Source organism: Herpailurus yagouaroundi, unplaced genomic scaffold, assembly GCF_014898765.1.
Source record: "Herpailurus yagouaroundi ecotype Mexico unplaced genomic scaffold, PumYag 142, whole genome shotgun sequence".
In the NCBI taxonomy this organism is placed as follows: Eukaryota; Metazoa; Chordata; class Mammalia; order Carnivora; family Felidae; genus Herpailurus; species Herpailurus yagouaroundi.
In genome coordinates this window covers 56,941,239-56,954,631 of record NW_024412397.1, presented here as the reverse complement: position 1 = coordinate 56,954,631, position 13,393 = coordinate 56,941,239, and the positions used below count along the sequence as shown (strand labels likewise).

Here is a 13,393-nt window from a genome sequence, read left to right as displayed (position 1 = left end):
CGTTTTCCTGATGATTAGTGATGTTGAGCATTTTTTTCATGTATTTGTGGGCCATTTGTATGTCTTTCTTTGCAAAAATGTCTGTTCAGATCCTCTGTTATTTTTTAATTGGATTGTTTGTTTTTCTTATATGAGTTTTCTATATGTTTTGGGTATTAACACCTCATCAGATACATGACTTGCAAATATTTTCTCTCATTTAGTAGGTTGTTTTCTCATTCTGTTGATGGCTTCCTTTGCTGCGCAAAAGCTTTTTAGCTTGATCCAGTTCCACTTGTTTATTTTTGCTTTTGTGTCAAATCCAAAAATTCATTGTGAGGACCAAGATCAAGGAGATTACTGCCTACCTCTTCTTTTAGGACTTTTATGTTTCAGGTCTTTTGTTCAAGTCTGTAATTAATTTTGAGCTAGTGTTTGTGTATGTTGGAAGATAGTGGTCCAGCTTTATTCTGCATGTGGCTATGTGATTTTCTCAACATTTATTGCGGAGACTGTCCTTTCCTCATTGTGTACTCTTGCCTACTTTGTTGTAAATTAATTTACCATATATGCATGGATTTATTTCTGCCTCTCTGTTCTGCTCCATTGGTCCCTGTGTTTTATTTATTTCTTATTAAAAAAATTAAGTGTTTGTTTATTTTCGAGAGAGAGAAAGCATGAGCTGGGGAGGGGCAGAGAGAGAGGGGACAGAGGATCTCAAGCAGGCTCTGCGCTGACAGCAGCAAGCCCGGTGTGGGGCTTGCACTCATGAACTGTAAGATGATAACCTGAGCCAAAGTCTGAAGCTCCACCGACTGAGCCACCCAGGTAATCACATCCCTATGTTTTAATGTCAATGCCTTACTGTTTTGATTACAATAGTTTTGTAATGTAATTTGAAATCAGGAAGTATGATGCTGCCATCTTTGTTCTTTTTCCCAAGATTCCTTCATTCAGAGTCTTTTGTGGGTCCAAACAAATTTTAGGACTGATTGTTCTATTTCTGTGAAAAGTGCCATTCTAATTTTTAGGGATTGCATTAAATTTGTAGATTGATTTGGGTAGTATGGACATTTTAACAGTATTAATTCTTCCAGTCCATGAGCACAGAATAGCTTTCCATTTATTTGTGTCTTCTTTAATTTCTTTCATGAAAGCCTTCTAGTTTTCAGAGTACAGGCCTTTTACCTCTTTAGTTAAACTTATTCTTAATGTATTTTATTCTTTTTAAAGCAATTGTAAATGGAATTGTTTTCTTAATTTCTATTTCTAGTAGTTCATTATTAGTGTATAGAAATACAACAGATTTTTGTGTATTAATTTTGTATCCTGCAACTTTACCAAATTTGTTGATTTATTCTAACAGGTTTCTTTTTATGGTAGAGTCTTAGGATTATCTATATATAAAATATCATGTTATCTGCAAATGGTTACAAGTTTGCTTTTTTCCTTTCCAGTTTGGAGACCTTTTATTTCTTACTCTTGCCTAATTGTTTTGACTAGGACTTCCATTATGTTGAATAAAAGTGACAATAGTGGTCATCCTTGCCTTGTTCATGATCTTAGAGGAAAAGTTTTCAGCTTTTCACTGTGTGTGATGTTGGCTGTGGGATTGTCATATATGGCTTTTATTGTGTTGAGGTATGTCCCTCTATACCCACACTGTTGACAGTTTTTATCATAAATGAATGATGTGGATGTTGAATGGATAAATGGATGTTGAATTTTGTCAAATGCTTTTTCTGCATCTATTGAGATGATGGTATGATTTTAATCCTTTGTTTTGTTAATGTGATGTATCACATTAATTGATCCCTAGAATAAATCCCATTTCATCACCATGTATGATTTCTTTTAATATATTGTAGAATTCAGTTTGCTAATATTTTGTTCAGGATTTTTGCATCTAAGTTTGTCAGAGATATTGGCATGTATTATTTTTTCTTACAGCATCCTTGTCTGGTTTTGGTTTCAGGGTAATGCTGGCCTCATAAGGGATTTTGGAAGTGTTCCTTCCTCTTCTATCTTCTGGGAGGGCTTGAGAAAGACTGGTATTAATTCTTTAAATGTTTGGTGCTTTTCACCAGTGAAGCCATCACAGGTTTTTGATTACTGATTCAATCTCCTTACTAGTAACTGGTCTGTTCAGATTTTCTATTTCTTCATGATTTGGTTTTGATAGGTTGTAGGTTTTTAGGAATTTATTCATGTCTTCTAATTTGTCCAACTTGTTGGTGCATAACTGTTCATAGTAGTTTTTTATGATCCTGTGTGTTTTGGTGGTATTGGCTGTGGCATTTATTCTTTCATTTCTGTCATGTTCCTTCTTGCTAAAGAACTTCCTTTAGAATTTCTTCTAGCACAGGTTTGTTGGAAATGCATCATCTCAGCTGTTGTTTGCCTGAAAAAGTATTTATTTTGCCTTAATATTTTAAATATATTTTTGCTGGGTATAGAATTGTAAGTTGATGGATCTTTCCCCCTGCATTTCATTAAATATGTCACTTCCTTGTCTTTTGGCTGGTATAGTTTTTGTTTGTAAGTCTACTCTGATTCTTTACCTATGTTCTCCTGAATGTGATTTTTATCATCCTTCTGGTTACCCCTTAAATTTTTATCTTCAGTGCTCTGAAAGGGAGCTCTTGCTAGTCTTCTGTCTCACTCCTAGTCTTTCCTCTGAGCACTTGGTAAGACCCATTAAAACCACCTTGTGAGTGAGTATGGGGACACTCCTCTTATGTCTGGGGTCAGCTATTCCAGACTGCCATGCTAGCTCCCACTTGACTTTTAAGAATTTATTAAAATGTTCGCTGATTTCTTTTTACTTACTTGGGTGTGATTACCTTTTCCTCTAGTTCTCTGCCACAGGTTAAATATTTTGAGTTTCTCAGCTGTCTCTAGAAGAACTTGTGCCCCCTTGTATTTCCATTACTTTGTTTCCTTGGAACTTCAGCTCTTTGATGGACTCCCAGAAGTTTATGATTTTTCAGATTATCTGACTGTTTCTCATTGTTAGGGAGTGGGTAACAGTCTTTTTGGCTTTCTACATTCTACATTGAAATGGAATTCTCCTTTATTTTCCAATAACAATATTTTATGAGTCTTCTCTTAGCTCTCTAAGGATATGAATTAAGGGTTCATTTAGTTTTAATAATTAATTAATTTTGAGAGAGAGAGAGAGAGAGAGAGAGAGAGAGAGAGAGAGAGAGGCAGAGACAGAGGGAGAGAGGGAATCCCAAGCAGGTTCTGCATTGTCAGTGCAGAGCTTGATGTGCTTGATCTCACAAACCATGAAATCACGACCTGAGCTGAAATCAAGAGTTTGACACTTAACTGACTGAGCTACCCAGGCACCCCAAGGTTCATTTATTTTTTAAACTTGTTGGTTTAAATCTTGTGTTCCCTATATTGTCTCTTTTCTCAAATTTACATTTTTATGTTAATTGTTTTTGTTTTTGTATCCAGGTATTGCGTTCTTCAAATCTCTAGTGAATCTCAGTTTCCTTTCATCTTTAAGAATAAGGTCCTGAGAAGCAGAATAAAATCTCTGGGTGCCCTTATGGAGCGTGTGAAATTGTAAACATCCCTGTGGGGTGCTGAGATGTTAACCAGGATGTTTTAGTTGGATATTGGATACCTCAGAATGTCATAACGAGGACTTTTGGGTTGGTTCCCACAGGAAAGGCTCCTCTTCCTCCTTCTGACTGGGGTGTGTGTTATGTCAGGGTTGTGGGAGTTGTTGAGAGCTGAGGCAAAGGGCTGCCCGCAGTTTGAGATTCAGGTACTGCAAGTGGCCATTCTTCTATGAGTGGGCTGCATCACTGCATAAGATCCCAAAATCTGTTCCTTCTCTGTTTCAACCTGTCCAGAGACTAAACCCTCCAGCCTTTAGCCTTAATGTGGGAGGGATAGTTGCCTAATTGTGTGGGGTCAGGTAGGTGACCTGGTGTGTCTAACTGTTTCTGTTAGGACTTCAAAACAGTCATCTGTTGTTAGCACCACACTCTGCCTTCAGAAGGATCTGATGCCTGCAGCTACTGAAGCTTTCCAGGGTCCTATAACATAAATTAACCTGCTTCTTTAACAGATTTGTTTTAGCTTTCTCAGTATGTGAAGCCAATTTTCATTCATTTATTTCCTTTTCATGCTTCCAGGGGTTTTGTTTCCATTTCTCATCTGCTTTTGGCTTTTTTTTTTTTTTTCACTTGTTCTCATTGCGGCTTTATATCCTTGTACTGGTACTGTTTTTATTTTTAATTTTTTTCATAAACTACATTTTATTTATCCTGTTTTTTTTAATTGTTTTTTTATTTTTGAGAAAGACAGCACGAGTGGGAGAAGGGCAGAGAGAAAGGGGTATGGAGGATCTGAAGCGGCTACCGTGCTGACAGCAGTGAGCCCGATTTGGGGCTCGAACTCATGAACTGTGAGATCATGACCTGAACTGAAGTTGGATGCTCAACTGACTGAGCCGCCCAGACGCCCCAATTTATCCTGTTTTTTTAAAAGCATTGTATTTCTTTTTCTACTCAGGTTAGTTACTCCACTCAAGGAAGTAGCAAGTGGTGCTAATCCCTCCATATTAATTACTATGAGCTAACTAGCATAACAAATGACTCCAACATTTTAGTACCTTAACACATTAAGAATTGATTTCTTATTCTTCTCACAGTACAGTTATGGTTAGTTCTGCCCCATGCAGTTATTCCGGAACTGGGGCTCCTCCAGGTCTTTCGGACTCTTTCAGCAAAGCCTGAAAATGGGAAAAGAACTGATGTTTGTTTGCACATGAGATGGTTTTAGCCATCTTTCAATTAATTTGGTATAGTTCTGATTCTTTATAAAGGCTACATAGTATTCCATAATGTGTTGTATCAAAATTAATTCAGAATTTTCTCTGTTGATAAGTATTCATTTAAAAATGCCTTTATTGGGGCGCCTGGGTGGTGCAGTCGGTTGAGCATCCGACTTCAGCCAGGTCACGATCTCGCGGTCCGTGAGTTCGAGCCCCGCGTCAGGCTCTGGGCTGATGGCTCGGAGCCTGGAGCCTGTTTCCGATTCTGTGTCTCCCTCTCTCTCTGCCCCTCCCCTGTTCATGCTCTGTCTCTCTCTGTCCCAAAAATAAATAAACGTTGAAAAAAAAAATTAAAAATGCCTTTATTGATATTTTGGTGGCATTTAGAAGGAACAGAGCTAAATGTATATGCTCATTTCTGCATTTTTAAATTGGGAGTCTAGTATTCAGATTGGTTGTGAATGTATGTTAAATGCAAGGTTATTTCCAGAAATAAAGCTATAATAATTCATATTTTGAGAGGTGATGAAATGTGGTTTATAACAGCAATTGACTTCTGTAGATTCTCTAGAATTATCAGTTTGCTGGACATACTTAGAAAATATTCTAAATGTCTGAGGAGCACATAGAAATATTTTAGCAAATTATATTTTGATACCAAATAACTACTTAACATCATAATTTATTTGGCAAGCTAAAATTACATTAGCAAAATTTATAGCATAAATAAATCTTGTATTTAATTGCAACATGAACTATTGACTTTTTTTAGTTACACACAGAATTACTATATTTAAATGGAATTTTGGTATTTTCCAAATATAGATTCTGTTGACATAAGGAAGGTAAGAAGAGTTCAGAGAAAAATGTAAATTATTAATTAATTAATTGAATAGATATTAAGTACCTGCTAAGCATGAGGCCCAGCTAGGAGCTAAAGATGTAGCAAAGACCAATATAGGCATAACATGTAAGGATTATTAGTCATAGAATATTACTCAGTGGAGTATTGTGTAGTTAGTGAAATTGAGAGAAAAATAGAAGCAAAATAACCAGTATGTTCTCCATAATGTTAGCTATTGAGAGAGACAGACAGACAGAGACGGGGGGGGGGGGGGGAGACAGAGGGACAGAGAGAAATAGAGGCAATTACCCCATCTTGAGTGCCTGCCATTTACCAAACACTGGGTTGGATTAGGTACCATGGGAGCCATGGTCCTTTTGGAGACAGTACCGCTGGGAGCTCATCCAGTGTAGCACAGATTGGCTGTTTTCTGAAAGTGATTTCACTAGTTAAAACAGAGACTCTGTTTCCTTAGTCTATTCCTAATACACTTCATCTCAGCCATACTTTCAGCAAAACAATCAATTATGAAATGAGCTCCTCAATAAGTACTTGAGTACTTCTAGTTCATTGTGTAGATTGAAAGTTCTGTGTATGCTTTATGGTCTGGTGATTAAGGAACAAATCTGACATACTCTTAAAAATATTAGGGAGCATAACTGTATTCTTTGGTCAGAAAGGATATTTTACCCCTGATTGTGATGAGCTGAATATGAGTCCAAGACTTCTGGCATCTAAGGTACCATAACTGTGAGGTTAGTTTCAACATATTTTTTGAAAACAAAATCGAGTGAACCTGAATTAGGCTCAACAATGATTGAGATAACTGATTGTCCTCATGTCTTGCATTTCTTTTGTCTTGTACTAAATAGTGTAGTGCTGTCTAACATGGGATATTTAGTGATTCCTTGATGTTAAGATCGTTTTCATAAAGAGCCCCTCCATGTGTGCAGAACCTCGTGAGTAGAGTGGCAGCACACAGTCATTGGCGACTGCCTGCAGTCTCTACCATCTGGAGGCCTGGATGAGTTACTGCTCTGCCTTGTCAGAGCTTCTTGACACAGAGAAGTAAATAGGTAATGCTTGGGGGGCATTCTTAGAAAATCCACTCTCTTGAAATGATGGCAAAGCCGGTCAGTCAGGGCTTCAGCAGTACTAGTTGCATGGCCCTCATTCTTCTATCGATGCTTCTTCTCAGCCTTAGTGCCTGAGTACTCACCAAGCCTCAAAGCAACTTTTCACAAGTTTTGTTTTCTGTAATTGCAGATCGGGAGACCAGGGTTCTAGCTTTGGCTTGGCTATTAGTTGTCTTGCCTTAGACGAGTCACTTAAAATGCCAGGTCTCACTTTCCTTATCAGTACAACAAAGAGTTAGATGAAGTGCCCTGGTAAGTCCATCTAGCACACGTGTTTATGATCAATATTCTCTGTGTTCTGATTGAACCTTCTCAGTAAGCCTCTTAGCACATCATTATTAAGCTGGACTATTGTCCATTACCTAAAAACTGTTTGTCCTGGGACGCATATGAGTTTTGGTTCCTGGACTGGCCACTGATGTAATTATGGTTGTCATGCTTCTCTAGGTTGCATGGGACACGCTAATCAGACCAGAATTCCAGGACCTCAAGGGCTTATACTATTTATTAACTACCCTTCTTTAGACTGTCCCAGTGGCAAAATTATGTTTCTATTTAGGCTATTGTTCCAGGTGGTAAATTAATGGAGGATGTTGTTATAAGAAGAGTCTGTAACTTGGGGCGCCTGGGTGGCTCAGTCGGTTGAGCGTCCGACTTCGGCTCAGGTCACGATCTCGCGGTCCATGAGTTCGAGCCCCGCGTCGGGCTCTGGGCTGATGGCTCAGAGCCTGGAGCCTGTTTCCGATTCTGTGTCCTCTCTCTCTCTGCCCCTCCCCCGTTCATGCTCTGTCTCTCTCTCTCTCTCTCTGTCTCAAAAATAAATAAACGTTAAAAAAAATTTATAAAAAAAAAAAGAAGAGTCTGTAACTAATATGACACATAAGTAGGCCTTTCTTACATGGAACAAACAGTTGAGGATTACATTCACCTTATACAGAAGCCACAAGTCAGATGGCCTTCCCTTGATACTGTGCAGTCTATAGTGCTATTTGGAACCTTAGCCAGAATTAGTACAGGAGCATCAGCTCGTTCTAATGATACCTCTGAATACTGCCAACACCAACAGGCAAACAACTTTATATCAGTGTTCCATTCATTATATTGAGGCTAGACCAGTACAATTTTGGCTCACATATCTGACATTCTTGGCCACCACAATATCAAATGCAAACTTCTTAAATACATTTCATTCAGCAGATATTTGCCAAATATTTAATAAGGGATAACTACTGATCACTACATACTAGGCTCTGTTCTGGAGAAAGTCCCAGAGAAAATGGGACTTAAGTGAACAAATTCCTGTCATTAGGCAGTTATGATCTTATAGAGCAAGAGAAACAACAAATATGTAAATATTAATTTAATAAGTTAATTGGTGGTAAGTGCTATGGAGAAAAGTAAGGCAGGTCATGAGGTTAGGAGGGGCACATGTATTTGGTGAGAGGGTTCTGTATATTTAGGGAGTTCAGGGAAGGACATTTGAGCAACAACTTAAAGGAGGTGAAGTAAGGAGTGTGGAAGGTACATGGGGAAAACTTCTCTGTAAAGGAACAGCAAGTTTGAGACCTTGAGGGAGAAGAAGTCAGCTGTGTCCTAGTTGGAGCAGGAGCAGAGTGAAGGGAGATGAGGTTGGAGTGGTAATGGGTCCCTGGTGGGTAGGGGCCTGTAGATCACTGTAAGGAACTGCTGTTCCGGAATGGTATAAGTAGTCCTTGGAATGATATATTTTAGTATATTTTCACTTGCATTTAACTTGGTTTGACGTTAAGTTTCTCTGTTTTTGCACCGTCCCATATTTGTATCCCTTTTTTCTTGACTCTCAATTTTTTCAACTCAAAGCACTGGAATTGACCTTCATCTAAGTGACTTTTTCACACAGATCTTTCTCTGTCACCCTCTTGGGATAGCACATTTTGTCGTATCCCAGATAGTCCCACTGTTTCTCCTAGGACAGTTCTCAGCCTTTAGAGAGGCTCCTCTCCCATGAGGGTGCAAGCTCTTCCCCTCCATTGCACTTCCTCCCTCCGTCCTCTCTGGCTGTCATCTGTTTGCCTTCTAGTTATTTGCTGACGTTAATTAAAGATATTTGTCACCTGGGTCTTCCTCTTCTTCAGGAAAGTGCCAGTACCATGGGGAGATCCAGGGGCTGCCTGGCAGGAGCCTTGCTATGCTTGATCCCAATAGCTGACACGTTTCCTTTGTTTGGTTCAGCCACCTGTGCCCACAGCCACAACTTGAACCTCATCTTGCCTCAGCGTTTGCCCATCTCTGATGGTTTAATCTCTCAATAGAGTGGAATGAGGTGGGACGTGAATAAAGACATTTATACCAACAGCCTGCCTCCAATCTAGCAATGTTCCCACCCTTGCCATACGACACCTTGGCCTCCAGGGGGAGCTCATACTCCCAGTCCTGAGGCCTTGGCCCACCTTGGATCATGGAGCTCTGGGTTATAATACTAGGGGGAAGCAGTGGTTGAATCCGTGGGTAATGGAGTCAGACATAATCGTTCCAAACCCATTTCTTCCACTTCTACGTGTATAGCACTGGGAAAGCTGCTCAAGTTCCCTGAGCCTCACCTATAAAATGAGCAGCATATGTGAGGAATGAATGACTTAGTGTAAATGGAGTACTCCGAAGAGTGGTTACTAATGAACTGAAACTAGTTATATGTTGCTTTCTTTGAGACAAGTGAAGATGCTAAAGGCTATTGTTCCATGGGGTGGTCTCATATATTTCTTGAAACAAGAAGGAATTTCAGCTTCTGAAAAGCTTCTGTCATATTGCCACACAGCTGTGTCAGTGGACCTGGCTCTCGCCCCTTCCTCTGTTGCCCTGATTCTGCCCCCTGCCATACCCCCCAAAGGTAGCAGGACTCAGGGTGGGGCTAGGAGGAAGACAGTGGGAGTATGTGGCTTTTGCAGGCCTCCCTAGGCAATGAGACATTCTTCTTCCTTGGACTCATTGAACAGGGAATATACACACAGTACATACATAGCTCATTTCTGGAGAGTGTCACGGAGGCAGTACTGCTTCAGAAACACTGAAAACAGTCACAGTCTTTTATTCTCACTTATTGATCATGAAAAAAGATGATTTCTTTCATAGCAGCATGCAAGATTTCTTTACGGGACTGGAGCAGCACTAATTGCTTCCTCCCTCAGCCTCTGCACATTCATTCCTCAGCCCACCACACACTGCTTTCTTTAGTCACCATTCCCCAGAATCTGCTGCTTAGGCCCCTGGTGAGGGACCTGGAGCCAGGGAGGAGGGGACCCCGGTGCTGACGTGGCACGATATGAGCATAATCAGAACCCACACGGAAATGTGGAAATTCAAAATACAAGGAATGAGTTTGGACAGTCGTTAAAAATATGAGCTACAGGGGCACCTGGGTGGCTCAGTCGGTTAAGCATCTGACTTCAGCTCAGATCATGATCTCATGGTTCATGGGTTTGAGCCCCGCATTGGGCTTTGTGCTGACAGCTTGGAGCCTGGAGCCTGCTTCAGATTCTGTGTCTCCCTCTCTCTCTGCCCCTCACCTGCTCGTGCTCTCTCTCTCTCTCTCTCTCTCTCAAAAATAAAATAAACATTAAAAAGTATATGAGCTACAAAAGTAGCAGAAATAATTCCTGAAACAGAAAGTATGTAACATAGCTCATATATAGACAGGGACAAAAAGCAAAGGAAACCCTAAGAGAGTGTTTAAAAAAAAACAACTCCAGCCTAAAACATGTGTACGGAAGTTAGATAAAGCAAAGGAGCTATGAAAGTAAATGCAAATGGATTTCAAAATCCATTTAGAAGATGTTTAAAATAGATATACCTGAGACAAAATAATTTAAAAGTAAAAAGGATGGGCAAAATTTTATTAAGAAAACAAACAGAAAATACAAGATGGCATACAATTTAATTTTTAGTGACAAAGAAGAATTTGAGGTAAAAGCAATCAAGGTGTCTAAGGGAAATTTTTTTTCAATGTTAAATAAAAAGCTCAATCAGTAGCGAAAATTACATGTGCTTTTCTGTGCTAACTAATGTAACATCAAAATATAAAGAAAACTACCCCATGATCCAGCAGTTTTACTCCTGGATGCATTCCAAAAGAAGTGTATATTTGTGATGACCAACAAGAATATACTAGAATGTCTGTAGCAGCACTTTCTATAATAGCCCCCGAAATCGAGACTGTCCAAAGGACCATCATCAGTAAAATGGATAAATAAATTGTGAAATCCTCACCCAATAGACTGCTACAAAGCAGTGATAACAGATTTTCTGCATGCAGCTGTCTACACGAAACTGACAGAGTGCTGAGCAAAAGCTGACCACTGCAAATGAGTACATGCTGTATGATTCCATTTATACAAAGGAAAAAATGGAACAGGCAGAGCTAATCTTAGAGGTTAGAAACTAGGATGAGAGTTTCCCTTTGCGGAGAGGGGGCAGTGACTGGAAGGGTGTAGAATGGGGAGGGGCTGTCCTGGGTCCTGGTGGTGCAGCTATGCTAATTTTGTGAACAGTTTTTCAGGCTGTTTACTTCATTGGCATATTTTTCTTAAAATATTCTTTATTTTAGTAAAAAGTTTAAATATGAAGAAAAAGTTATCACAGATACTAGAAAACTGTATGAAAAAGTATTTTAGAAATTTTAGCTTATTGCTTCAGGTTTTTTGCTTAAATAAAAAATAAAGCAGATTTTTTAATAATAATAGCTACTTACATTCAATTGAGGCATACTAATATGCCTCAAAACATGTGTGTATGTGTATGTATATACTTAAACAAAAATTTCAACTGTTGATCCTATATTATGCCAAAAAGAAATCCTAGATATCATGTGACATTCTGAAACTACCATGTGGTAAAGTAGATATTATTATGAATATTTTAAATAACTACAAAAATTAATGATTTGAGGTATCTCTTAAATAATTATTTGGCCAGTGACTAAATGAAGGTGACACTTACAGATTGTAATTATAATTGTTTTTGAAAAATAAAAGTGAGATACACAAATATTTCATAAAAGTTTATCCAGATGTCTAAAGCTGTGATATTCAGGGGGAACAGTGGTAATTTCATGGTTTTAAATGCTTCTGTTATTTTAAAAAAATGAAAATAAATCAATTATCCTTATAGTTCAATTTGATGAGTAAAAACAAACCTAAGGGAAATATGAGTAAAGAAGTAATGAGTAAAAGCAGCAAATGAAATAATTAGAAAAGAGAAAAAACAAGAAAGCTGATGAATAAATCTAGGTGCTTATTCCTTTAAAGGAAAAAGAAAATGACACAATAATATAGACCTCAGCAAATGTAATTAGGAATAAAATAACACAAATATAAAGAGAAATGAGAAACCCAGTTAGAAATATATACATCTATGTATATATATATATGTGTGTGTGTGTATATATATATATGTATGTATATATATATATGTATGTATACACACACATACACACACACACACACACACACATACAGAGAGAGAGAGAGAGAGAGAGAGAGAGAGAGAGAGAGAGACAGAGGAAGGAACGTGATAGTGAGCACAAGTAGGGGAGGGGGAGAGGGAGAGGAGGAGAGAATCTCAAGCAATCTCTACACTCAGTGCAGAGCTCCACGTGGGGCTTGATCCCTTGACTCTGGGATCATGACCTGAGCCCAAATCAAGAGTTGGATGCTCAACCGGCTGAGCCACCCAGGTGCCCCCAGTTAGAATTTTTTTAAACATACAGTGCTTTGTACCATGTTATACCAATATATAAGTTGCAATTATAAATGGCAAACCTGGGAAATTGCAATTACAGAGATGTAATTAAGAGAACAAAACCCTAATAGATGCAGAAGTATTGGAGAAATTGGAAAGATTTTCAGTTTGTGGTCTGAGGTCAGACAGGGATTGTGAGTGTTTTTTCAAACTTTCTAAAGAGGCCTTTTGGGTGTAACCAGGCTCTGCCAAATACCCACCATTTGACCTTGGCCAACCTGTTTAACCTTGTTCAGTGAATGAATGAACTGGTATATGAGTGCTTGCTTGCCTTAGTGGGGATGAAACAGCCCATTCAGAGGTTAAAATAGACTTAGGTAATGTATGTGAGGTTCTTAGCATAGGGGCTGTTAAATAGTGAGCAGTTCACAGAAGGTCAAATGTCTTATAGTACATGGGAATCAGAATATTAGTGAGTAATTTTTTGATATGTATATGTATTTTTCAGGTTATCCTGATCCAGAAAATTTTTCCTGGACAGAATATCTGGAAGCTACTCAAACTAATGCTGTTCCTGCCAAAGTTTTTAAAATGGTGAGTTGTATACTCTCTAATACACTCTCAACTTGAAACGGTGTACATGTTGACTTAATTTGGCAGCTCAAATTATTCTAGTTTTTTTCTTTTTAAATGCAAGTGTTATTTTCATAACCACTTTGCCTGGTTTTCAGTTAAAACTACAAAGGAGGTGACTCATTTACTATTGTTCCTCTACACAAAAGTAATGATGGTTTCCCTTCTTACAAAGCACAGTAGCCCACCCTAGTGCAGTTGAAAGCCCCTCATGAACCCCTAATAATGGCAGAGTCCTTCATTTCTGCTTGTCTTAGTCCACATGGAGGGAACTCTGAACTTTCACAGTCTTGG

At 38.7% G+C, this 13,393-nt stretch overlaps 1 protein-coding gene across 4 annotated transcripts in view; it reads left to right on the top strand.

Annotated features, from left to right (window-relative positions):
* L3MBTL4 (L3MBTL histone methyl-lysine binding protein 4) overlaps positions 1–13,393 on the top strand; it is a 359,374-nt gene that overhangs the window by 107,966 nt on the left and 238,015 nt on the right. For all 4 annotated transcript variants that reach the window (XM_040479355.1, XM_040479359.1, XM_040479357.1 and 1 more), the window contains one exon: positions 12,975–13,060. In XM_040479355.1, the coding sequence (XP_040335289.1) occupies positions 12,975–13,060 (86 nt within the window). The remainder of the gene's footprint in view (positions 1–12,974; positions 13,061–13,393) is intronic.